Below are 25,007 nucleotides of genomic sequence, written 5' to 3' on the forward strand. Positions count from 1 at the left end.
GACTCTGCTTCCTACCGTTCCTCTTGTTAGATTAGGAGCACGACCTTGGGTAAATGTTCTAATCTTTTCAGTCCTCAGTTTTAAAATCTGTAAAGTGGGACTAAAGACTTGAAAAGTTGGTTTTGAGTCGCAAATTAGAAATGTATGTAAACACGCTTAGTAAAGAGTATGTTTATGTGTCAGTGTAAATTGGAACTTAACTAGGAAGTTTTAGGAAGACAATGATTTTGGACATTTTGGAAGCTTCTTTCGATTCTCATGTTTTGAAATTTTAAAAATCCACTCTCATTTTGGGGAGAGAGCTGGGTGCAGAAGTCTAAGATTTGGCTTCTGAGTTTGGCACATAGCAGCCTTCGCTCTGCAAGCCCAAGCCAGACGCATCAGCATAGTCTTGTCAGCGTCTTATCTTTCTTGGTGCTGGTTTCTAAGTGTTGCACATAGTTTAGTGCAGTTGGAGCTACATTGTCCGGGAGGGAATTATGTTGGCTTAGTTTTTTGGTTTTTTTTTGGTTTTTTTTTGCGGTACGCGGGCCTCTCACTGTTGTGGCCTGTCCCGTTGCGGAGCACAGGCTCCGGACACGCAGGCTCAGTGGCCATGGCTCACGGGCCCAGCCGCTCCGCGGCATGTGGGATCTTCCCGGACCGGGCACGAACCCACGTCCCCTGATTCGGCAGGCGGACTCTCAACCACTGGGCCACCAGGGAAGCGCTTGGCTTAGTTTTGAAATTCACTTTACATTGTGTTCTAATGCTCCGGACTGCTGTTCTGACTTCTGTATTGTGTTCTGATTCTCAGGTTTTCAAGGTTAACTGACTTGAGGGAAGAAACTTTCCATAGCTGTCAGGGAGTGGGAGGGAGATGATATTTTATAATGTCTTTACTTTGAAGAATTTATGTGAAAAATAAGATGTTAATTTTTAAATTAACAGAATATTCTAATGTAGAAAGTTTTGCTCTCCTGCTTCACTTCTCATTTTCTTTAATAACTAGCTCACACTCAATCTCTGAGAGCCTTCTCTCATTGGCCCACTTGGTGGTTTTATTCTGTCTCCTCTCTCTGCACCTGTATTTGGTTATCTCGTCTTTTCCCTACCCCATAACCCTGGGAATCCCCCATCAGAAATTGCTCCTGGCCCAGACAGTGGTTCTCAGCCCAGGACCCAGGGCCTCCTTTTGGGTGGGGAGGACGTGTAGGTTGAAAAATTTAAAAAAACCCTCCCAGGTGAAGCCATATACCCTTCTTGATACTCATTGCTTAAATTTAAAAAAAATTTAAAGAAAAACCTGACAAACATTTATTTTGTGCCTGCTAGGTACCAGCTGCTATTAGAGAAAGAGAACTCAGAAACTCAAGGGCCAAAGACAAAGCCCAAATAGTGAGAAGTACAATAGCTGCAGTGTAGGCGAGAGAGATACTAAGCAAATAATTATAATAATTTTTAGATCTTTTGTGATCAGGTTGTGTTCAAGGCTACCAGAGATCAGCGAGAGCCTCTAATAGACTTAATCCTGGCTGGGAGAGAAGGGGAGGAAATCATGGCAGGCTTCCTAGAGAAAGTGGCATTTAAGCTGGGACTTGAAGGTTGAGAAGGAGTTCGCCAGGCGAAGTGGAGGAAGGGAGAGCATGTGCAAAGCCATATCAGCTAATGAGTGAGGGGCACAGTGAGAGAGATGTGGCTGGGGAGGGGAGGGTCTTTCAGACTCAGCAGAAACAACCAAGGGAAGCCATTGAATGATTCCAAGCAGGGGAGGGTGATGCTTAGATTGGCATTTTACAGAGAGTATTCATATTCAGGCTGGCTGTTTGGTGGAGCTGGGAGGCTGTCCCAGGGATGGAGGAGAAGATGGCGGTGGACAGCACTAGGGAGAGCTGCCTAGGAGGTGGTGAGATTGATCGTGGGAGCTGGGAAGGAAGGCAGTGACAATGAGGGCTCCCCGTAGAGGGAAGGTGGAAGGAGTGTGGAGTTATCGCTCATGCCTCTGGGGGTCAGAGTGTCTAAAGGAGGACTTTGGTCTTAGAGCCCTTTTGGAGGAGGCTGGAAGGAGGGGAGCAGAGGGCGATGGGAGTGAACCAAGCAGGGAGTGGACGGCGTGGAGATCTGGTCGGGAGGCTCAGCTCTTGTCCACCAGGACTCCCGAGAGGGCCGGGCAGTGCTGGGCAGTGTGCGTTGGGAGGGGAGGGCAGCCACGCCTCCCTGCGCTGGCGTCCGCATTCCTAAGTCTTGATGCTGAATTAAACACCTGGCATTTTTTCATATTTGTGTTCTCTCACAGTGGGAAGCCTTCAGCCTGCCAGAGCTACAGAATTTCTTGCGGATCTTGGATAAGGAAGAAGATGAGCAGCTACAGAACCTGAAGGAGCGCTACGCGGCCTACAGACACAAGCTGGAAGAAGCCCTCAGCGAGGCCTGGAAACCCGGGTAAAGTGTGGGGCTCCCTGCCCCTTGGGGACAGTGCGGGACCTGCGTGCAAACCAGCAGCCAGTGTGTCTCTTGTCGGAGGGCGATTTTCTTGCCCCATGATGCTAGGGCCTTTCCCCTTTAAAAATCTCTAGATCTAGTTCCCCAAACCGGTCACGCAGCATCCTGCACCTTGGGCATCCTCTGTAAGGGATTCTGCAAGCTTGTTCTGTTAAGGCACTGCGGTGTTACCTCTTGGCAAGCTGTGAACCTGTAGTCTCATCTGGAGCATTCTAGAGTGTTTTGAAGCATGGACTCTGGGGTTTTTTTCCCTTTTCTCTTATTTTGTTTTAGTTATTTTAATTATGTGATGATGATGTTAAGCTTAAGGTTGTGCAAATGATTTTTTAAAAGCTTAACGAGGAATCTATCTGAATACTGGTCATGTTGAAACTACCTGTTACGGTTTGTTTTTTCTTTCAAATGTCACAGGCAACGGTCCACATGAATTGAAGGGCACAGGAAGCTAGGAACTCTGAGGAATTGGTGAAGGATTTTGGAGGAGTCTGACAAAGAAAGTAAAGAGCAAGTTTGGAAGAAGGTGGGGTGGAAGTGGGGAGCCCTGATGGGAGGTGTTTTGGGCTAGTGGATGGTAGAGGAGAAGGTGAATTTGCTTGTAGACGAGTTAAAAGCTTTCAGTTTAGAGACGTGAAATCCCTTGTCATGTTGCTTGACAATATGAGTGGGTAAACGTGGGAGCAGAACCAAAGAAAGTAGGAGCTGGACCAGAAGGAGGGACTAAGTGCAGCTGACCGAGAAGGCAGGCGAACCTTTCAAACAGGGACAGAGCCGCCCTCTCGGTGGACCAGCGCCCATTCTGCCTTCCTTCCCGGAGTGGAAGGTCTGACTGGTGCAGCTTCTCTGGGCCGATGGGGCAGTGAGCATCTGCTCTGACTCCTGTGAAGTGACAGTTTTCCCCCAGGTCCTTTTCAAAGTGGAAAAGGAGTTTGGGGAGGAGGCACTCGCCCAGATGGTTAGCATCCGGGGCATTTGTCAGGTGAGGCGCTCCCAGTATACTTGTGACAGTCACTCCCTCCGCTCCCTCGGTTTCCCTTTTGTCTTTCCCTCCCTTCTCCTCCTACCCTCTCCTCCCTGCTTTCCCTTCTCCCTTTGTCTTATCAATAGAAGTGCGATCTTACATAATGTAGAACAGGGGTATGGATTAAAGACCCAGGACAGTCAGACCCTCAGTTCCAAAGGGTGACCTGGCTGTAAGGCAGCGGGCAGTGTCCACCCACAGCGGACCACACAGGAGCGGGGGGTTCTTTATGGAAACATTTTAACAGAAGTGCATGTTCCTGCAAACCAAAGAAATGCATGTGCAATAAGAGCCTTCCTTAAAGCAGGTTAATAACCTCGTTTCACGCAGCAGTTAATCTGAAAACAACAGGAAAGGTGTACTGTGCCAGTCTATTTTTAGCCTAGATATTGTTTGTTTATAAATTCCCAAGGAATTGTTGACACTTCGGTGACACCTAATGGATTCTTTTTGAAATTCCAAGGTGCTTCAGTTCTTTGCCTCTTAAGTGAACTGTGCCTTTTTTATTGCATTTCTGTTCTCTTCCTGGTGGCTCTTCTGACTTTGCAGAGAACACCCGTCTTGCTGGAGGCAGATCTAAGTGTCGCTTCTGCTGTGCCACACACGTACTGAGACAATCATATCTTCCTAAGCTTTTTAAGGAAAGTTGGAAAGAAAAAAAAAGTAGAAATAGCTATAAAATATGTATAGCACATCTTGTTTAATTTTGCATGTAAGTTCTTTTCAGCGCATCAGTGAGGTTTTAGTGACATTGTCATCCAACGCTTCTACCTTCATTGTTCAGGGAACGCCTTCATGATTTTCATACTGGTTTTACTATTCAGATGATGGCTTGGGTGTGAGTATACTGTTATCGACCACCTGGTCTTTTAATTACCCATCCCAGTAAGTTCATATTTTGTGAAGCCTTTGTTTCTCAGATGAAGACACTGTTAGAACCTTAAAGTAGTAGCTGATGGGTATCTGTGAAAATTTTTTTTTTTTTTTTACTTGAAGTAGATTGTCTAAATTAGGCATCCTCGTCTGTATTATCCAGGACTTTGCTCACTGTCATGTGCACTACAAGTTGCAATTTGGAAAACTTAAGACTGTGTTGAAATTCTGTCGGTTCATGGTTCTTGAAGACCGACGGTCTCTCCCAAACACTGGTGACTGCGGCAGCATTTTTAATGTGTAAGAGGCCACTGAGGCCAAAGATTTTTAAAAATCATTGTACAAATCTTATGTTAAATTAAACTATCTAAGCTTTGCTGTAATACTGTTTTCTCTTCAATATGTGATGGTACAGGAACGAGGTTAAATGAAGCGGTAGTGTTGCAGGGGAGCATTTTAAATCGCAGAAGTAAAAAAATTATAATATTTATAATTTTGATGAGCTTATTTTTATGGGGAAGAGTTTTCTTCCCTAAAATTGTTTCTGGTATGGCAAATCGTTTCCATTATTAAAAGTTGAAGTTGTTAGTTGATGTTTGTGTGTTTTTATTTATGGTTATACGCCAGGTAAAAGGAAGCTCACAGGGGTGGGGAAGAGCTGCTTTTGTAGATACCTGGGGACACGGGCTGGAATATGACAACTTTCACTAGGTTTGAATGGGGCACATTTGTTCTCCCAAATGTCATTTTTTCCTTTGCCTTATCCTCTCGGGAGAATAACCAGAGGTGAGTGTCTGCCCATACAACACATTCATAAAACAATTGTTTTGTGAAATATACATATATTTACAAGTTTATAAAGCATGTGAATAGGTTAGAAATTATTATAAAGTGGCTGCCCTGTGACCACTACCAAAATAGAACATTGTCTCTTTCTTAGCCTCTTCCTTCACCACCCATTCCTGCCCAGAGGCCTCCTACCCTTAAAATAGACCACTTTCAACATTAAAGTATCTTTTTTGGGGTCAGTGTGACTGTCTCACATGGGATGGGTGCACAGCTGCTTCTCCTCTTAGGCTTCCAAGCCTGCTGGAGGCAAGTGTTCTTACTACTGCACTGCTCTCTAGAGGCACTGGCGAAGCAGGTGCAAGTGTTTGTTTTTACTACTGCACTGCGCCCAGAAGGTGCAAGTGTTCTTACTACTGCACTGCCCCCTAGAGGCACTGGTGAATCGGTAAGGAGGAAAACATTTCAAGTACCATAGCTGCTTTGTAAGTGAAAATATTATGATAGAAATGATGGCTCAATATAGATCTTTTTCACCAAAATATCCAGAAGAATCTAGTTTGGAAGTTTGGCCTGGGTTACTAAGGTGCAGTGGGAGTGTCTTGGAATTTTTATCCCTTAAAGGGAGTTAGCTTCCTGCCCTAGGAACTTGTTACCTGTTGATAATAGTTTAAATGAATATTCTTACATTGCAAAATTAGTTCTCAAGAGTTGTACACTGTTTTGGGACTCTGTCAGGTGATCCTGATCACGAGTTTTGTGTTTTTGAAAGAAGGGGGAGAGTCTCTATACAGATCTTCATTAATCTACAGTGGGGTTATGTTCTAATAAACCCATTGTAAGTTGGAAATATCGTAAGTCAAAAGTGCATTCCATCCACCTGACCTACCGAACGTCATCGTTCTGCCTAGCTTACCTTAAACCTGCCCAGAACACATACATTAGCCTACAGTCGGGCAAAATCATCTGACACAAAGCCTATTTTATTAGAATAAAGTGTTGAATATCTCATGTAATGTGCTGAATACTGTCCTGAAAGTGAAAAACAGGATGGTTGTCTGGGTACAGAATGGTTCTAAGTATATTGGTTGTTTACCCTCGTAAACAAAAAATGTCACTAGCCCGGGAAAAGATCACAATTCAGAATCCAAGTACAGGTGCTTCTCTGGTGGCGCAGTGGTTAAGAATCCGCCTGCCAATGTAGGGGACACAGGTTCAAGCCCTGGTCTGGGAAGATCCCACATGTCACGGAGCAACTAAGCCTGTGCACCACAACTACTGAGCCTGCGCTCTAGAGCCCGTGAGCCACAACTGCTGAGCCCGAGTGCCACAACTACTGAAGCCTGCGCGCCTAGAGCCCGTGCTCTACAACAAGAGAAGCCACCCAATGAGAAGCCCACGCACTGCAATGAAGAGTAGGCCCCGCTCGCCACAACTAGAGAAAAGCCCGCGCACAGCAACAAAGACCTAACGCAGCCAAAAGTAAAAATAAATAAATTAAAAAAAAAAGATCCAAGTACATTTTCTATTGAATGCGTATCACTTTCACATCATCGTAAAGTCGAAAAACTGTAAGTCAAACCATCATTAAGTTGGGACCTTCTGTACTATAATAGCAAGTTCAAACAGTGTTTACCATGTGCCAGGCATTATTCTGAAAAGCTTTAATACGTATTAACTCATTTTCTCTCCCATGAGATAGGTATTGTCAACATCCCCATTTTACAGATGAGGAAACAAACGCATTGAGGTCCAGCAACTTGCCCGCGGCCCCTCTGGGAGTGAGTGGCAGAGCTGCCCTGCCTGTCCACCGGCTTTTCCTATAAGCTCTACCGAGTTTTTCAGTAAAACTACCTGTGAAGGGCCCATTAGGATGCCTCGAATGGGCAGTTCCTCTGAAAGCAGGCCTCTTTAGGCACAGTTGGGGTTTGTGGCTTGATGTCAGAGTGCTCTATCCTTTTGTTGCTGTTCATTTAGGATTCCATTTAAGTGATTATACTAAGTTAGGTAGAAGGAGACGCCTACCTGTGTTTTTGTTTACAGGTTCTGTTGCGTGCAGGTAACCAAACCCCGTGTTCTCACTGTAATTAGTAAAATAATTCCCTGGAACCACCAGAATAATAGCTTCAGGGAGAAGTCACAGTTCCCAGGAGCCACCAAATACTTACAAACGCTGGAGTTTTATTCCCTCATCAAGGATGGTTCTCTCCAAAGAAACATGGGAAACTATTCAAAGCCTTGAAAGTACACACCTGTCTGGTGTGAATCACTGCTTGCTTAATTAAGTGCTAAATTAAGTAAGCAGCTTTGTATAAGGATGGGGGGAGAAGTGGGGCGGGGGGGGTTGGTGGTGGAAAGGAGTGGGCAGGTTAAATAACTGTGAGGTAAGATGTATCAACTCCATCTGCAGGGTTAGTTTGTTTTTTAATTGGAGTACAGTTGCTTTACAATGTTGCGTTAGTTTCTGCTGTACAGCAAAGTGAATCAGCCACATGTATACATATATCACCTCTTCCTTGGATGTCCTTCCCATTTAGGTCACAACAGAGTATTGAGGAGAGTTCCCCGCGCTAACAGTCTGTTCTCATTAGTTAATCTGTTTTATACACAGTAGTGTATATATGTCAATCTCAATCTCCCAGTCCATCCCACCCCTGGGTTTTTTAAGTTTTGTTGGTGTTTGTTTTTTGGGGGTTGGTGATTTTGGTTTCATTTTGGTTTTTTGACAGATCTTTCCCTTTAATTCTGTAAGGTGAGAATGACCAGGTAGAGGACAGACCTTTTCATCTTAGTTTCCACAGTCACTTGTGACTCACCTGGTGGCAGCCGAACTCCAAAAGCTCGTCTTTTCTCCTTTCTGAGAAAGGTGAGTATTGGCATTTGAAAATGTTTGCGCACAAACGAAACATCAGGACTCTTTGTAAGTTTCAAGAGAAGTTGGGTTTGGGCTTTGTGTCTGGGAGAGAGTTCCTTTTTTTTTGGCTCTGCCGCCTGGCTTGTCCTCAGTGGTGAAAGTGCAGAGTCCTAACCACTGGACCACCAGGGAATTCCCAGGGAGGGAGTTCCTTTAACCAGGAGAGTCGGTATTGATTTTTCTAAACAAAGAGGCTTACCTTGAACGCGCCTCTGTCTTTAGCGGCACAGATCTGGTTGTTTGCCTGGTGTGTGCACCCTCCCCTCAAATTAGCCACCCTGTGTGGACACAGGAGATTAATTAAACCCTGTGCAGTTCCTTCTCTCTGAAGCGGGATTCTAGGGGGCTCTGCTCGAGAGGGCTTTCTGATTTTCAAGTGTGATAACATTTGCTAAAGTTCTAGTAATTCTGGAGCAGCACACTGAGGTGTCTTGCCAAAAGTTAGAATCCTTGAATTATTACTCTGTGGGCGGGAGGCGATAGCTTAAATTCAAATCTTTTATTCAAAACTACAAATGGTGTCTTCAGATTCTTTTTAGAATGGCAAACATTTCAAATGTTTTTTCTTGCATGTGTGATCTCTCAAGGAAGATGTTCCAAGTCAATGACTTAGGTAAAATCAAGCATGTCACCGAATGCCTTATCAATAAAAGAAGCTTATCTGAGAATATACCTGGCTATCAGCCTTCAGAAAAGCCCAAGCCTCATTGCCTTTCTTCTAGATAAACTTGCCGCAGGAGTTGTGTGCGCTGGGGAAGGGCGTGTGCTTCAAGGAAGGTAACAAGCTAGTGTGTAGGGTGTGGGTGAGGCTGCACCGATGTTCCTGTCCCCTGGGTCACCTTCCACCCCCAGCATGATTTTTAAATTTTTGTTCTTTTGCAAGTAAGGCGATCCAAGCAGAGGCGCAGTAGGTCTTGGGGGAAAAGTTGTTATGAAGCTAATAGTTGGGAAAGGGCAGTGTTTTAAGATCTGTTGGAAGAGATTTCAAGACAAAAATGAAGTTATTACTCTGTCTCTTTATGGACCACCTCCAGAACTACTGGAGGTGCTGAGTTTTAAAAGGAGGATTTAAAAATCTTCCCCCACGCCAAAGCTAATACCAGGCCCTGAGAATCTGCTACTCTAATAAGCACCCCATGTTTTCTCAAATACTAACTGTAAATCTTAGCGCTCTCCAGAGTATTTCAGAGACTGAAAGGATATATCCATGTGCACAGTTGTACCTCTCTCTTTTTAAACAAATTACTTCCATACTGAGAGTGATGGCTAGCCTGCAGAGAGGCTCCCTGACCTGCCTCCTGGAGCACTGGAAAGGATAATTCTATACATAGCTTGACCCTGTGCCCTGACCATGGCTAATTGGATCTTAGTTAGACCTCGCATACAAGGCTGTTGATCAGTTAAACTTTCTTAAAATTTTAAATAAAGAAACAAAGGAATTGTAGTTAGTCTGTGATGGGTACTTATAAACCAGGGAACTGAACCCACCATTGGGCCTTGTTTCAGGGGCAGAGAAAGACTGCAGAGAAAGCAGGAGAAGCAGAGAGGAGAAGGCATGTGGCCTCTGGGAGATGGAAAGAGTAAATTCGGAAGCTACTTGGTATTTGTTAGCTGTTGGATGCCTAATCATACCCTCTTCCCTCAGGAAGGAATTATCTTTGTTTACGTGAGCTCTGTACTCGTGTGCCCATTTCTACGATGGGATCCAGAGTAGAAATAGAGGGAAATTTATAGTATCGGGTTGGCCAGAAGTTTCGTTCGTTTTTTCCCGTAAGATGGCTCTAGTAGCACTTAGTTGTCTTTAACTTCATTCAAAACAATTTTGTTAGACTGTATGTGACAGCTGTCATATCAGCGTGCATTTAAAAAAAGACATCAAAATTGGTGAGTTTTTGTGTAGCCATTTTCACACATTATTGACTGGGGGATTTTTGCAGAAACTAACGCCTGTGGCTGTAATACGTCTCCGGTCAAAAATGTGTTAATATTGAAGGTGGAAATAAAAAAACAACATTTTCGGCATACTATGCTTTATTATTTCAAGAAAGTTAAAAACGTAACCGAAATGCAAAAAAAGATTTGTGCAGTGTATGGAGAAGGTGCTGAGAGTGCTCGAACCTGTCAAAAGTGGTTTGTGAAGTTTCGTGCTGGAGATTTCTCACTGGATGATGCTCCACAGTCGGGTAGACCAGTTGTTAGCAGTCAAATGGAGACATTAATTGAGAACAGTCAACGTTATACCATGCGGGAGACAGCCGACATACTCAAAAATTATCCAAATCAAGAGTCGAAAATCATTTGCACCAGCTTGGTTATGTTAATCACTTTGATGTGTGGGTTCCACATAAGTGAAGAAAACCTTCTTGACCGTATTTTCGCATGCGATTCTCTACTGAAACGTAATGAAAATGTTCCGTTTTTTAAAACACTTATTTATTATTTATTTTTGCTCGTTGCTGCATGTAGGCTTTCTCTAAGTTGAGGCAAGCAGGGGCTACTCATCGTTGCAGTGCGTGGGCCTCTCACCATGGTGGCTTCTCTTGTTCTGGAGCACGGGCTCCAGGCACGCGGGCTTCAGTAGTTGTGGCTCGCGGGCTTCAGTAGTTGTGGCTCGCGGGCTCTAGAGCACAGGCTCAGTAGCTGTGGTGCACGGGCTCAGTTGCTCCGTGGCATGTGGGATCTTCCCGGACCAGGGCTTGAACCCGTGTCCCCTGCATTGGCAGGCGGATTCTTAACCACTGCGCAACCAGGGAGGTCCTGGTGATGAAAAGTGGATACTGTACAATAATGTGGAATGGAAGAGATCATGGGGTAAGTGAAATGAACCACCACTAACCACACCAAAGGCCAGTCTTCATCCAAGGAAGGTGATGTTGTGTATATGGTGGGATTGGAAGGGAGTCCTCTATTATGAGCTCCTTCCAGAAAACCAATCGATTAATTCCAACAAGTGCTGCTCCCAGTTAGACCAACTGAAAGCAGCACTTGACAAAAAGCGTCCAGAATTAGTCGATAGAAAACACAAAATCTTCCATCAGGATAACACAAAGCTGCATGTTTCTTTGATGACCAGGCAAAAACTGTTACAGTTTGGCTGGGAAGTTCTGATTCATCCACCGTATTCACCAGACATTGCACCTTTGGATTTCCATTTATTTTGGTCTTTACAAAATTCTCTTGATGGAAAAAATTTCAATTCCCTGCAAGATTGTAAAAGGCACCTGGAACAGTTCTTTGCTCAAAAAGATAAAAAGTTTTGGGAAGATAGAATTATGAAGTTGCCTGAAAAATGGCAGAAGGTAGTGGAACAAAACGGTGAATACGTTGTCTAAAAAAGTTATTGGTGAGAATGAAAAATGCGTCTTTTATTTTTACTTAAAAACCAAAGGCACTTTTTGGCCAACCCAGTACTAAATGCCTATTAGGAAAGATGAAAAGGCTCAAATGGATGACCTCAGCCTCCACTTAAAGATACAAGAAAAAGAAGAGCAAACCCAAAGTAAGCAGAAGAAAGGAAGTAATAAAGAGTGGTAATAAATGAAATAGAACACAGAAACAAAATCAATGAAACCAAAAGTGGATTCTTAAGAGATCAACAGAGTTGCTAATCCTCTAACCATAAAGACCAGCCAAGAAAGAGAAGATGCAAATTACCACCTCAGGAACAGGACAGTTGACATCACTACAGATTCTGCAGATATACTTGGTATGTTTGTATTTAAGGTCCTTGCATTGAAGTAAGTTTCCTTAAAAATTAGTGTTATTTTGTGCAAAAAAAAAAAAAAAAAAAAAAGGTGAGTTCTACACATTCCTAATTTGGCCTCGTTTTGAAAAGTTTGCCAAATGACAAGTGCTGATGTCGCTTGGTGCTATCAACTTCTTGGTTCCCTCAGAAATTTAGTTATTTACAGTATGTAACTTTAATGCATATGATCAATAATATTCTAACTAAATAGTTAAGCCTACTTTCATATTATTGGAAATACAGTAGGGTTTATGCTTATTAAAATGTGAATTATGATTGTTTCCTTCCTTTCTTCCTCCCTCTCTTCCACCCCTTCCTATTCCCCTCCCTCCCTCTTCCCCCCCCCCCCACCAACAGCTTAGAACAAATTGTAATCATATTTGAGGAATGAGTGTATCTGTTTACTGTTGGGTTCTGTGATAGCTGTATTCTTACAACTATCCTTTTCCTTTCTTTTTCTTTTTTTTCCCTGTCACTTATATTAGTTTGTTCTGTTCTTTGCATAAAAAGAAACTTGAGTAGAACACCAAGTGTTTTAACTTCTTTAATTCGTATGTATAAATTACCCAAGGATGTCAGGTACTGGGTAGATTATGCTGAGCAGGAACGTCATGGTCCTGTCTTCACGGAAACCAGACTATGAGTAATGCAAACCGGTAAGTGTCACAAAGGTAAAGTACAGAGTGCTATGAGAGTCTACTACTTAGGCAGTTAGAGAAGGCTTCCTTGAGGGAGTGACTTACAGCTAAGATTTTAAGGATGAGCAGGAGTTACCTGGCAGAATTCATGATTTATATGAAAATTTTCGACCCAATGGCCACTGGTTTCTCAGGCAGCCTGTTACATGGGCGTCACTCTAGCTGTTTTGCCTCTGTTACGAGAAAGGAGCTTATATAGGTCTAAATAATTCTCCACAGGTTAAGAGTTCATCTTTGGCAAGGGCAAGTTAAAATTTACAATGGCAATTGCTCTGGATCAAGCTCAACTTGTTCTCCCCTGTGAAGTGGGAGTGTGTTTGCTTTCCTCACAGGGCTCATGTGAGGACTGAATAAGATAATGAAGGTCAAGGTACTCTGTACACCGCAAAGCCTGACGTAGTGTAAGGTGGTATTATTCTCCAAGTTCTTCTTCCTGTAGTGGTATGGCTGCTTTACTACTGGGCCAAGATGTTGACATACCATGTTGACACTAAAATTCATCTAAGAAGCAACACCTAAGGATGTAATTTCCAGGAGGGACATTTTTTCAAACAAATATTTTCTTGGTTTTTGTTTTTTAGACTCGTGTTCAGGGACGGCAAAACAAAAGATTCTAGGGCAATTCATAGACCAAGAAATCTTCATTCTGTGTCTTTCCTTGTGCTCCCCATAAATACAGTGGCAGAGTGTTGTCTGTCTTCTCTTACAAGTTAGACCCAAAATGCTCAGAGCAGCTGGGACTAGGGCTGCCCGTGCTGTCATGTTACTGGGAGGTGCTGAGCGATTCGGACCGGAGGGTCACACGTAGGTGATGTCTGGGGGCCTTTGGCCTTTGTTTGCTCAGTGTTCTCATGCATGTGACTTCTCACCCCAGGTAGGAATCTCTGTGGGGACTGGAGCATATCTTCAGCTCTTTCTGTATCTCTCTGAGCTGCAGGGCATCACATCTGTGGGACTAAACATTTCACAGTGTCTGGAAACAGCTACTTGGGCAGCTTTGAGAAGGGATGGGGCTGCTCTACAGGCAGACCCTGAGCTACAGCTTCCTGCCTCTCCTCGTGAAGTCAGTGGTCACCCCTGGCTGAACCCTTAACTAGGGCCTTAAGTGGCATTACAGGAAGAGGAAGGGGGCAGGATGACCGAGGCCCCCAGTTTTTGTTTTCTCCTGCTGTACAGAGGACTAGACTCGGCACCCTGGGCTTCATTTTTTATGGGAGTATCCATAAAAGTGCAGTCACAGGCTGAAGGCTGCCTGATAGATGACTCAGTTAGTAGTCACTCATTGCAGACTGCTGAAAGAATCCAAGATGTCATGTTGACGTCAGGCCTAATAAAGGTGCTCCTCACCTGATCTGGGAGGAGCTGGGAAAAGCCGGGAGGATTGGGGAAGAAAAGGACACAGGGCAGCCACTTTCTTAGGGACTTAAGCAAGAACAGCATCATTCGCATTTCTGAGCTACTTTCCTAGCATTAGGATAAGGCAAGGGAGTAGCGTCTGATGATCTTGGACAACAGGTGCCTCAGAAGGCAGGCCAGGGGCTTCCCTGGTGGCACAGTGGTTGGGGGTCCGCCTGCCGATGCAGGGGACACGGGTTCGTGCCCCGGTCCGGGAAGATCCCACATGCCGCGGGCTGGGCCCGTGAGCCATGGCCGCTGAGCCTGCACGTCTGGACTGTGCTCCACAACGGGTGAGGCCACAGCAGTGAGAGGCCCGTGTACTGCAACAACAAAAAAAAAGAAAGCAGGCAAGCATCTTGGCCTGTAGCAACTGCTAAAAGAGCAGCTCCACCCCTGTGCTGTGTTCTCCCCTGCACCAGCCTTTGTGGGTTATGGAGAACCCCTGGAGGGAAGACTTGGATTTGTGTCTGGGGTCTGCCAGCCGAGAGAGTCCACTAAAATATTTTCCAGCATGTGCTGAGACCAACAGTTTAGCAACCATTCCAGCAAAGCAGCTTCTACTTGTTTTTAGTAATTATAGCTGCAAACTAGCGTTTGCTTATACTCTTCAAGTATATAATGTATGTAAGACTTTTTTATTCCCCCTTTGGAGACAAGTCAAGCCTCTACCGTTGGACAGCTTTGCCCTGTCCCAGGTACCTACAATTGGATAGGTTTTGGCAAAGGTTGGCGCCAGTTTCTCTTGGTAAACCAGGTTTGGTCATTATATTAGTCATACATTGCCATACATAGTTACAAATTTTTTTTTCTTGTGATGAGGATGTTTAACATGTACTCTTAGCAAATTCCAAATATGCAATTCAGTATTGTTAACTATAGTCACTACGGTGTACATGACATCCCCATGGCTTGTTTTGTAACTGGAACTCCGTGCCTTTGGACCCCCTTCACCTATTTCTCCCACTCCACACCCCCACCTCTGGCAACCATCTATCTGTTGTCCATATCTATGAGCTTTGTTTTTGTCCTGTTGTAGTTTTTTTTTTTTTTTTAATTCCACATATAAGTGAGATAATAAGGGAGATCAGCTCGGTGCTTTGTGACCACCTAGAGGGGTGGGATAGGGAGGGTGGGAGGGAGACGCAAGAGGGAGGGGATATAGGGATATATGTCTACATATAGCTGATTAACTTTGTTTTACAGCAGAAACTAACACACCATTGAAAAGCAATTATACTCCAATAAAAATGTTTTTAAAAAAGATAATAAAGTAGGTTTCTTTCTCTTATTTCACTTAACATAGTGCCCTCAAGGTCTATCCATATTGTCACAAATGGCAAGATTTCATTCTTTTTTTTTTTTCATTTTTTTAATGGCAGAATAGTATTCTGTTGTATGTGTATATATACACATCTTCTTTATCCATGCATCCTTTGATGGATAGGATACTTAGGTTGTTTCCATATCTTGGCTCTTATAAATAATGCTGCAATGAATGTGGGATTTCAGATCAGTGTTTTGTTTTGTTTTTTTTTCCAGATAAATACCCAGAAGTGGGATTACTGGATCATATGGTAGTTCTATTTTTAATTTTTTGAGGAACCTCCATACTGTTTTCCATAGTGCCTATATCAATATACATTCCTACCAACAGTGCACAAGGGTTCCCTTTTCTTCACATCCTTGTCTTTTATTATTTTATTAAAAATTAAATTTTTTAAATTAAAATTTAAAATTAAAAAGTTTTTAATTTAAAAATTAAAAAAATGTTGAATTAAAAAATTTTTCTTTTATTTGGCCATGCTGCACAGCTTGTAATATCTTAGTTCCCCAACCAGGAACTGAACCCGGGCAATGGCTGGTGAAAGTGCCGAGTCCTAACCACTGGATCTCCAGTGAACTCCCCCTTGTCTTTTTTTTTTTTTTTTAACATCTTTATTGGGGTATAATTGCTTTACAATGGTGTGTTAGTTTCTGCTTTATAACAAAGTGAATCAGCTATCCCATACTATGTTGAATAAAAGTGACAGTGGGCATCTTTGTCTTTTTCCTCATCTTAGAGGAAAGGCTTTCAGCTTTTCATTGTTGGCTGTGGACTTGTCATCTATGACTTTTATGTTGAGGTATGTTTACTCTGTATGAGTTTTTATCATGGACGTTGAGTTTTGTCAGATGCTTTTTCTGCATCTATTGAGATGATCATGTGTTTTATCCTTCATTTTGTTAATGTGGTATATAGCACATTGATTTGTGGATGCTGAACCACTCTTGCGTCCTTGTACTAATTCCACTTATCATGGTGTATGAGCCTTTTAATGTATTGTTGAATTCAGTTTGCTAATATCTTGTTAGAGAATTTTTGCCTCTATGTTTATTGGGGATATTGACCTGTAATTTTCTTTTCTTATGGTGTCCTTGTCTGGTTTTGGTATGAGAGTAATGCTGGCCTCATAAAATGATTTTGGAAGTGTTCCTTCCTCTCCTGTTTTTGGAAGTTTGAGGAGGATTGGTATTAGTTCCACTTTGAATGCTTGGTAGAATTCACCAGTGAAGATACCTGGTCCTGGACTTTTGTTTATTGGGAGGCTTTTTTTTTTTTCTTTAAATTTTATTTATTTATTTATTTATGGCTGTGTTGGGTCTTTCTGTGCGAGGGCTTTCTCTAGTTGCGGCGAGTGCGGGCCTCTCACTATCGCGGCCTCTCTGGTTGCGGAGCACAGGCTCCAGACGCACAGGCTCGGTAGTTGTGGCAAACGGGCCTAGTTGCTCTGCGGTATGTGGGACCTTCCCAGACCAGGGCTCAAACCCGTGTCCCCTGCATTGGCAGGCAGATTCTCAACCACTGTGCCACCAGGGAAGCCCTGGGAGGCTTGTTGATTACAATCTCCTTACTAGTGATCAGACTATTCACATTTTCTATTTCTTCATGATTTAATCCTAGAGGCTGTGTTTCTAGGAATTTATCCATTTCTTCTGGGTTATCCAATTTGTTGGCATATAATTAGTTGTTCATAGTACTCTTATGATCCTTTGTATATGTGTGGTACAGTTGTAATGTCTCCCCTTTCACTTCTGATTTTACTTAATTGAGCCCCTTTTATTCTTGGTGAGTCTAGTTAAGGGTTTGTCAGAGGAGCTGTTTTCACTTTGAGAAGCCACTTGAATGGTAGTGTCAACTCCCCTTCTTAGTCTGAAACTGTGTTTTCCCTGTAACTACAGATATCAAGGATGAGTTTTCAATCTACACAATAATGTCCTGGGTGTCAGGAAGAGAGTAATTTCCTTTCATAACCCAGCCCACGTCCAGGCAGAGTAGGCACGCACTCAGACATATGAGGGAGGGTAAAATCCTTCTTAGATCAGAGAGAGAGCAGAGTTTAACAGATGTCTTCAAAGCCACATCTTTGAAACCTTGACTCTTTGACTAATGAGCTTGGATAAACTGAGCTGAGGAAAGCAGCTTGTTGGCAGAGCCATTTTTATCACAATAAATACTAATTACAACCATTCTATGTATTTCTCCGCCCTTTGAGGACCTATCAGCATCAGTCTGAGGGGCAGGTGGTGAAGATATGTAAGATCTCAGGTGTCACCAGCAGAAGATGGTAATGAAAGCTTCCTCTCAAAGACTAAGATTTAGAACTGTCGTCTACTCTGTGGTACTCTTGAAGCCGGCTCCCATGTCCCACATGCAAATCTTACATAGTAATTCCTAGGCCATCAGTAAAGGTGTCTGCACAGTGCGTTCAGCTTGGGGCCTTATATAGTAATTCCTAGGCCATCAGTAAAGGTGTCTGCGCAGTGCGTTCAGCTTGGGGCCCCTAGGTTCTCTGCTCTTGCCACTACAGACTTCAAGGTACACACATGACTAGCCCTTTAAACCCATGGCAGGCAGAGAAAGAAGGTGAAACAAATAGTGTTTGGTTCTACAAGGCAGGGTACAGTCTCAGTGGAGATGGTGGGGGGGCTACATATTAGAAAAATGGATTTAGTAGAGTCTGTACTTACCCTCACTTTGAGTCTAAGTAAATAAATGTTCTCTTCCTTGGTGGCTTGATACTGTGATACACTCAATTACTTGTTTTTCTGATAGTATAGTAGTCTGGAAACTTTATGGTATGGGTATCTTCTAACATCTTGTTTTTCTGCTTGGTCTTCAGAACTTATAAGAGGCAACCTACTAGGTCTGGGGTTGGCAAATTATGCTTTTTTTTTTTTTTTTTTTTGGTAAAGTTTTGTTGGAACATAGCCATGCATATTCATTTGTGTTGTCTATGGCTACTTTTGTACTGAAGCAGAATTGAGTAGCTGTGATAGAGACATAGCCTGCAAACCTAAAATATTAACTATCCCTTTAAGAAAAAGTTTGTCAACTCCAGTAGGACTTACTTCTCATTTAGGGCAGTGGATCACATGACTGAACATCAAGGCAAGGCACCTCTGACGGTGAGCTTCGTTTATCTAATTTAAAGCTGGTCAAGGTAAGTTTTTTTTTTCTCTCCGAACTGTAAATGCATAAAGATTTATCAGTAAGGATTTTCTACATGGTGCTCATTCAGGGATACTGGGCAGCAGGGACCACACATATACACGAACGAGGTTTCCAGGTAGGGACTATGGTACCCAATGCAGAACAGTCCATCTCCAGTACTAGGTGAGTGATTAAAACATTAAACAGTATACAGCAAAGAAGATTTTGTCAAAATTACTACTTGTGGACTAAAACAAAGGACACATTCCCACTAGAACAGAAATAAATTTTAATTCATTGAAAAGTGCAGCAGTGAACAGGGTCCTTCAAAGGGCACTTCCTTAGTCAAATGACTGAGATGACACAGAGCCAGGGCAGAATAACTTCTAAGAACAGATGACGCAAACACATAAATTCACAAATTCACTTGGACCTAAGCGGTGGTGAAACAAAAGACCCAAATGTTCCCACCTAGTTCCACTGGTGGATCAGTTCAAATACCCTTTGCTTTCTCTTAATAAGGATCCTGGGACAATTTTATCTTCTTTCATTAAAACGCTAGTCCTTAGACACAAAAATATAACCTTCCATGGCTATCATTACTATGTTGTACAAAAACCCTACTGTTGTCAATTAAAATGTATTTTGCAACAGCACCATTGGTCAAATTCAAAGATACTGAAAAGGCATGCCCTACTTTGTAGTTGTAGGGAATGTAATTTTACTTGCGGGAGAGCTTTGTAATAGGAAATCTTATAAGGCAAAATCTCTATTCTTCCCCAAGACCTCTGTTCGTTCCTAATGGTTACAGTTTTCTATTACCAATACATACGGACCTGGTCTTCTTAAAAGGGAAAATAATCAAAATTCAAATCAGTACAATTAAGAGAGAAACAAGGCAAGCCTCTTGCAGTGGGGCCCTTGTACATATCATTCTGAAAACTTCCAGTGCATTTTGTGGTCTGCTAGTCTAGAAACTGAGCTCTCTTTATGAGAGATGATTTTAGTGTAGATCCAGAATGCAACCAGTCCACGAGAAAAAGTCAAATTAGAGGCCATTCAAAAACCAGGGGTACAAAAATAAAAGGGCTTCACTGGCCCTGCCTGCCCCCCAGACAAAAGTCTGATGAATGTAAGAGCAGTGGGACAGGACTACTATCAGCGGCTGATTTGTGTCACTCTTACTACGTCATCTGCTTTCAGGAACGAGCATCACAAAACTGAATAATATGACATCACAGTAGAAGACCTGGTAAGAGTTGTTTTCTCTTTATTCAGGAATAACCATGGTCAACTTCCATTAAGGTGGAAGCTGACTGACTGATGAATGTGAGGACTCAAAAGTGCAGAATAAAGCCAATGCCCATACTCAACATTGTAGTTTGCTTTTAGTTACAAAATTGTTAGAATTTCTTTTCCTAAAATGGTCACAGCAGAGGTATTCGTTTCACTTGCCCATTTCACCTCTAAATACCACCACAGTTACTGGGATTGTATGAGGTAAAGGAATAAACCCCATGGCTGTTAACCCAACATGGCTCTCTGGAATTGTGATAGAGAAGTTACTTATGGCCACGTCTTACAAAGTGCTTAAAGCTCAACCTAGGACCTTACATAAAGCTAAAACCACTACTGCCTGAGTGGAACAGGTTATAAACCACGGTTCCTCCTCCTCCCCTGCTGCCACATCACCAATTAACCTTCTTGTGAAGAAAACACAAGACTTGGGATTGGTCTTCAAGCCAAGAGACAGAAATGCAGGTGTTCTAAACAGTGAGGAAATCTCAAGAAGATCGGGTTTCGACAGAGGAATAGTGAATTAGGCCCAAGTTACACAAGACTCCAAAAACTCAAGAAGTTTTGCTGAAAGGGAAGAAGGTAAGTAGTTGGTACTCTGCATCAACTCTAAGGAATTCTTGCATCTTATAACAAATGAACAGAATGTCAGCAATATGCAGAGGGAGTCTCACAACTTCACACATGGGACTAGAACCCAGGCTCCCTGCCGGACAGGCACTTACTACACCCTGATTTATAGCCCTTCAACCTGTTAACCAGAGAGCCCTACCTATAGAAGGCCCTCAGAAAACACAACCTTCACCAACCCTTGGAAGTTCTTCTCTGCTGAAATACTTAACCCACCTTATATTTCAGATCTGAGAAAGGGAAGTACCAAGAGAAGAGACATTCCCCAGACACCCCTGGTGTTCACTGGCACGCCACGTGATTAGCAGCCACTGGAAAGTAGATGGCCATCACCTTCGGTAACTACCTGGAATTCGCCTTTACCAAAAGCTTGCTACTGTTCTATTTCAATGTAGCACCAGCCCGGAACTGCCAAAAAATGAACAGAGCTTCACTGATGCGCTTTGAATTTGTGATCCGTTGTGATGGATGTTATAAACAGTGTATTTCTACTGATCTAAAAACAATGGTATTGGTTCTTAATCAGAGGGTTCAGCTCTGATGGTTATGCTTCAAGCCATGTGATGTTAGTATTTTTGATAGTGACGTGTTCAATCTCGAATGCTATGCAGGTCCTCTGATTTTAGGTCAAGCTGTATACCAAATACCTTGCCCCCCTAAAGCATTGCCATTTATCTGAATGGATTTACAAATCTAGACTTTGACCACATGGGGAATAATCAAGAACTGTGGCCCCAGGACAGAAAGGGTTTGGTGAGAACAAAGACCTTAGGAGTATCATCATCAGTTGAATAAAGGGACCAGGGACAGCCACTCCTGACACACAGGCAGAGTTCACAGTTTAACACACTGCACAAGGAAGTCAGCTGATTGGGCTGCTTTTTCAAACAGGACTTAAAGCCAGTCCAGAAACCCTTCCAGGCATGGTCTTGAAGACTAGCTACAGACACACCTACTACAATCACTTCATCAGAAAGAGGCGTGCAAGGGATCCAACCGCAGAGGTGCTACAGATGTTTTGAAAACCTTCGAGTCCTGACACTGCCATGATTGTTGAACATGAGACGAGGGTCAAACCTATATCTGGGCAGAGAAAAAGAAAAAAACAATGTCACATTAACTACAATTAGCCATTGAGTACTTCATTCAGAATATTAACTGGAAAGAATGGCAGGAAGGGACACAAAAGGAAAAATTAAGTCACCAGAAGGGGATCTAGTGGGAAAGTCTGTAGTACAAAGCAAGAGTACTTAGTAATTAAGAGCATTTCCATTGTAAGTCAGCAAGCACAAAATAATATAGTGGAAGTGGAGAGGAGAAACAGAAGTAAGGCTAATCCTGAAAGGGGTTAGAAGGAAAGGTTTGAGCTTACTTTTGGCAGGGGGGGGGGCGATCCCTCAACTATAAAGCAGCCTGGGGAAGAGTCTAGTCCTTCCTGAAAGCCCTTCCAACATTTTCAAAGCCCTGTCTTCTTTCTCAGTTTAGATACACAGACTGTGGTGGGTAAGAACGCAGGTCTGCACGTGACGGGAGCTTGAATCTGGCTCATTATGAACTTAGGTAAGTCATCGCCTCCTCTGGCCACCAACAAAAGGGGAAGGCAACTCATGTGAAATATGTGGCACATAAAATCACTTACTTCCCACCCGTGGGGAAGTAAGAATGAATGCCAATGGTAACTTGAGTTGAGACCTGGCAGACGTGAAGAACACAGACTGGGGATTTCTCTGGTGGTCCAGTGGTTAAGACGCCGAGCTTCCACTGCAGGGGACACGGGTTCCATCCCTGGTTGAGGAACAAAGATCCCGTGTGCCTCAGGGCGTGGCCAAAAAAAAACCCCCCACAGGCTGGCTGGACTTTGTGTGATCTGGAAATAACACTGTATTTTACTTTGACCTGCTACCTTTGGTAACAGATACTAACTCTTAGTATTATTTTATAGCAGGGGTTGGCCAAGTTTCTCTGTAAAGGGCCAGATAATAAATATTTTAGAGTTTGTGGGCCACACAGTCTCTGTCCCAACTACTCAACTTTGTTGCTGAAGTGCAAAAGCAGCCCCAGGCAATACATAAATATCTGTGTGCACCGTATTCCAACTGGTGGCGTCTGGAGTGGGCCTGTGATATCTAGTCTGCTCGCACCCACTCTAGAAGATTCTATCGGCCTAACCGTTTGGTAGGAAAGAAAACCAGGTGGAGTTTAAATGGCTCAGGCTAACATCAGCAAGGCCAGCATCTAGAATCTTAGTGATAAGCCTCCAGAATGTGTGCAAGACAGTTAGTTATGGTTAAAAAAACAAAGTAATGTCATGGAAGAAGTCTTGAGAGAGTAAGGTGTTGTTGAGACCATTTGGACTGGGTATGTGACTTAGCCCCATTAAAGCCCCTATATAAACCTCAAGATTCTGCCAGGTGGGTGCGGAGAGCTACTCATCTTGCAGCTGCCCAAGACAAGCCTCTCATGCAAGGACACTGAGGCTTGTTCAGTTAAGGTAATGCACCAAAGATCAACAGCTGTTTTGAGGATGGAGCTAAGGTGGCAGAGAAGAGGGATGTGAGCTCACCTCTCATGAAAACACCAAATTCACAACTAGCTGCTGAACAACCATCGACAAAAAAACCCTGCAACTTACCAAAAAGATATCCTACATCCAAAAACAAAGAAGCCACAATGAGACAACAGGAGGGGTGCGATCGCGATAAAATGAAATCCCATACCTGCTGGGTGGGTGACCCACAAACTGGAAAATAATTATATCTCAGAGGTTCTCCCACAGGAGTGAAAGTTATGAGCCTTGCATCAGGCTCCCCAGCCTGGGGATATGGCATCAGAGGAGGAGCCCCCAGGGCATTTGGCTTTGAAGGCCAGCGGGGTTAGACTGGGGCAAAGAGAAACTCCACTCTTGGAGAAAGGTCTCGTGCACACCAGGACCCAGGGGAAAAAGCAGTGACCTCACAAGAGTCTGGTCTTAACCCACCTGCTGGTACTGGAGGGTCTCCTCTGGAGGCGGGGGGAAGGGGGTGGCTGTGGCTCACTACAGGGACAAAGACACTGGTGGCGGTAGTTCTGGGTAGCTCACACTCATTGGTGTGAGCCCTTCAGGAGGCCACCATTTTCTCACCAAGACCTGGCCTCACCCAACAGCCTATAGGCTCCAGTGCTGGGATGCCTCAGGCCAAACAACCAACTGGGTGGGAATACAACCCCTCCGCATCAGCAGACTTTAGGCTGCCTAAAGTCTTCCTGAGCCCACAACTGCTGGCTAAACACACCCCTTGACATGGCCCTGCCCACCAGAGGGACAAGACCCAGCTCCACCCACTGGGCAGGCACCAGTCCCCACCCCCCACCCCTCCCAAACAGGAAGCCTGCACAAGCCTCTTAGACTGGCCTCATCCACCAGGGGGCAGCAGCAGAAGCAAGACAGACTACAACCCTGCAGCCTACAGAATGGAAACCACAACCACAAAAAGTTAAGACAAAATGAGACAGCAGAGGGAATATGTCCTATATGAGGGAACAAGATAAAACCCCAGAAGAACTAAGTGAAATGGAGATAGGTGATCTACCCAAAAAACAATTCAGAGTAATGATAGTAAAGATGACCCAAGATCTTGGAAAAAGAATGGAGGCACAGATGGAGAAGATAGAAGAAATGTTTAATAAAGAGCTAGAAGATCTAAAGAACAAACAGAGATGAAGAATACAAAAACTGAAATGAATAATACACTAGAAAGAATCAGTAACAGTAAATGAGGCAGAACAACAGATAAGTGAGCTGGAAAACAAAATGGTGTAAATCACTGCCACAGAACAGAAAAAAGAATGGAAAGAAATGAGGACAGTCTAAGAGACCCCTGGGACAACATTAAATGCACTGCAATTTAGGGGTCCCAGAAGGAGAAGAGCGAAAGGGCCTGATAAAATATTTGAAGAGATACTAGCTGAAAACTTCCCTAAAATGGGAAAGGAAACAATCACCCAAGTCCAGGGAGTGCAGAGAGTCCCAGGCAGGATAAACCCAAGGAGGAACACACCGAGACACATATTAGTCAAATTGACAAAAATTAAAGACAATGAAAAAACACTAAAAGCAGCAAGAGAAAAGCAACACAGAACATACAACGGAATCCCCATAAGGTCATCAGCTGATTTCTCAGCAGAAACTCTGCAGGCCAGAAGGGAGTGGCACAATATATTAAAGTGATGAAAGGGAAGAACCTACGACCAAGATTACTCTACCCACCAAGGCTCTCATTCAGAGTTGACGGAGAAATCGAAAGCTTTACAGACAAGCAAAAGCTAAGAGAATTCAGCATCACCACACCAGCTTTGCAACCAATGTTAAAGGAACTTCTCTAGGCAGGGGAAAAAAAAAGGCCACAACTAGAAAATTAAGAATGAGAAAGCTCACTGGTAAAGGCAAACATACAGTAAAGGTAGGAAATCATCCACACACAAATATGATATCAAAACCAGCAACTGTGAGAAGAAGAGTACAAATCCAGGATATTAGAAATGCATTTGAAATTAAAAGACCAGCAAATTAAAATAATCTTGTATATATATACAGACCGCTATATCAAAACCTCATGGTAAATACAAACTGAAAATCTACAGCAGATACACACAAAAAAGAAAAAGGAATCCAAACACAACAATAAAAAGTTGGGCATCAAATCAGAAGAGAACAAAAG

At 43.3% G+C, this 25,007-nt stretch overlaps 2 protein-coding genes and 1 long non-coding RNA gene across 8 annotated transcripts in view; 2 read left to right on the forward strand and 1 right to left on the reverse strand.

The window, feature by feature from the left end:
- The window catches only part of RASSF3 (Ras association domain family member 3), a 151,403-nt gene extending 146,438 nt beyond the window's left edge, over window positions 1–4,965 (forward strand). For all 4 annotated transcript variants that reach the window (XM_049693981.1, XM_049693982.1, XM_004276592.4 and 1 more), the window contains one exon: window positions 2,276–4,965. In XM_049693981.1, the coding sequence (XP_049549938.1) occupies window positions 2,276–2,425 (150 nt within the window). In that variant the 3' untranslated portion in view covers window positions 2,426–4,965. The remainder of the gene's footprint in view (window positions 1–2,275) is intronic.
- Window positions 4,966–8,749: 3,784 nt separating this feature from the next.
- LOC125960391 (uncharacterized) lies at window positions 8,750–18,409 on the forward strand. Its single transcript, XR_007469978.1, has 2 exons — window positions 8,750–17,636; window positions 17,699–18,409. It is a non-coding gene; the product is annotated as an uncharacterized LOC125960391 (long non-coding RNA).
- Window positions 18,410–18,649: 240 nt separating this feature from the next.
- GNS (glucosamine (N-acetyl)-6-sulfatase) overlaps window positions 18,650–25,007 on the reverse strand; it is a 52,502-nt gene continuing 46,144 nt past the window's right edge. For 2 of the 3 annotated variants that reach the window (XM_004276593.4, XM_049693976.1), the window contains exon 14: window positions 18,650–21,393. In XM_004276593.4, the coding sequence (XP_004276641.2) occupies window positions 21,318–21,393 (76 nt within the window). In that variant the 3' untranslated portion in view covers window positions 18,650–21,317. The remainder of the gene's footprint in view (window positions 21,394–25,007) is intronic. The other variant, XM_049693975.1, reaches the window with a different exon arrangement.

The sequence above is a fragment of the Orcinus orca genome, chromosome 11, assembly GCF_937001465.1.
Source record: "Orcinus orca chromosome 11, mOrcOrc1.1, whole genome shotgun sequence".
In the NCBI taxonomy this organism is placed as follows: domain Eukaryota; kingdom Metazoa; phylum Chordata; class Mammalia; order Artiodactyla; family Delphinidae; genus Orcinus; species Orcinus orca.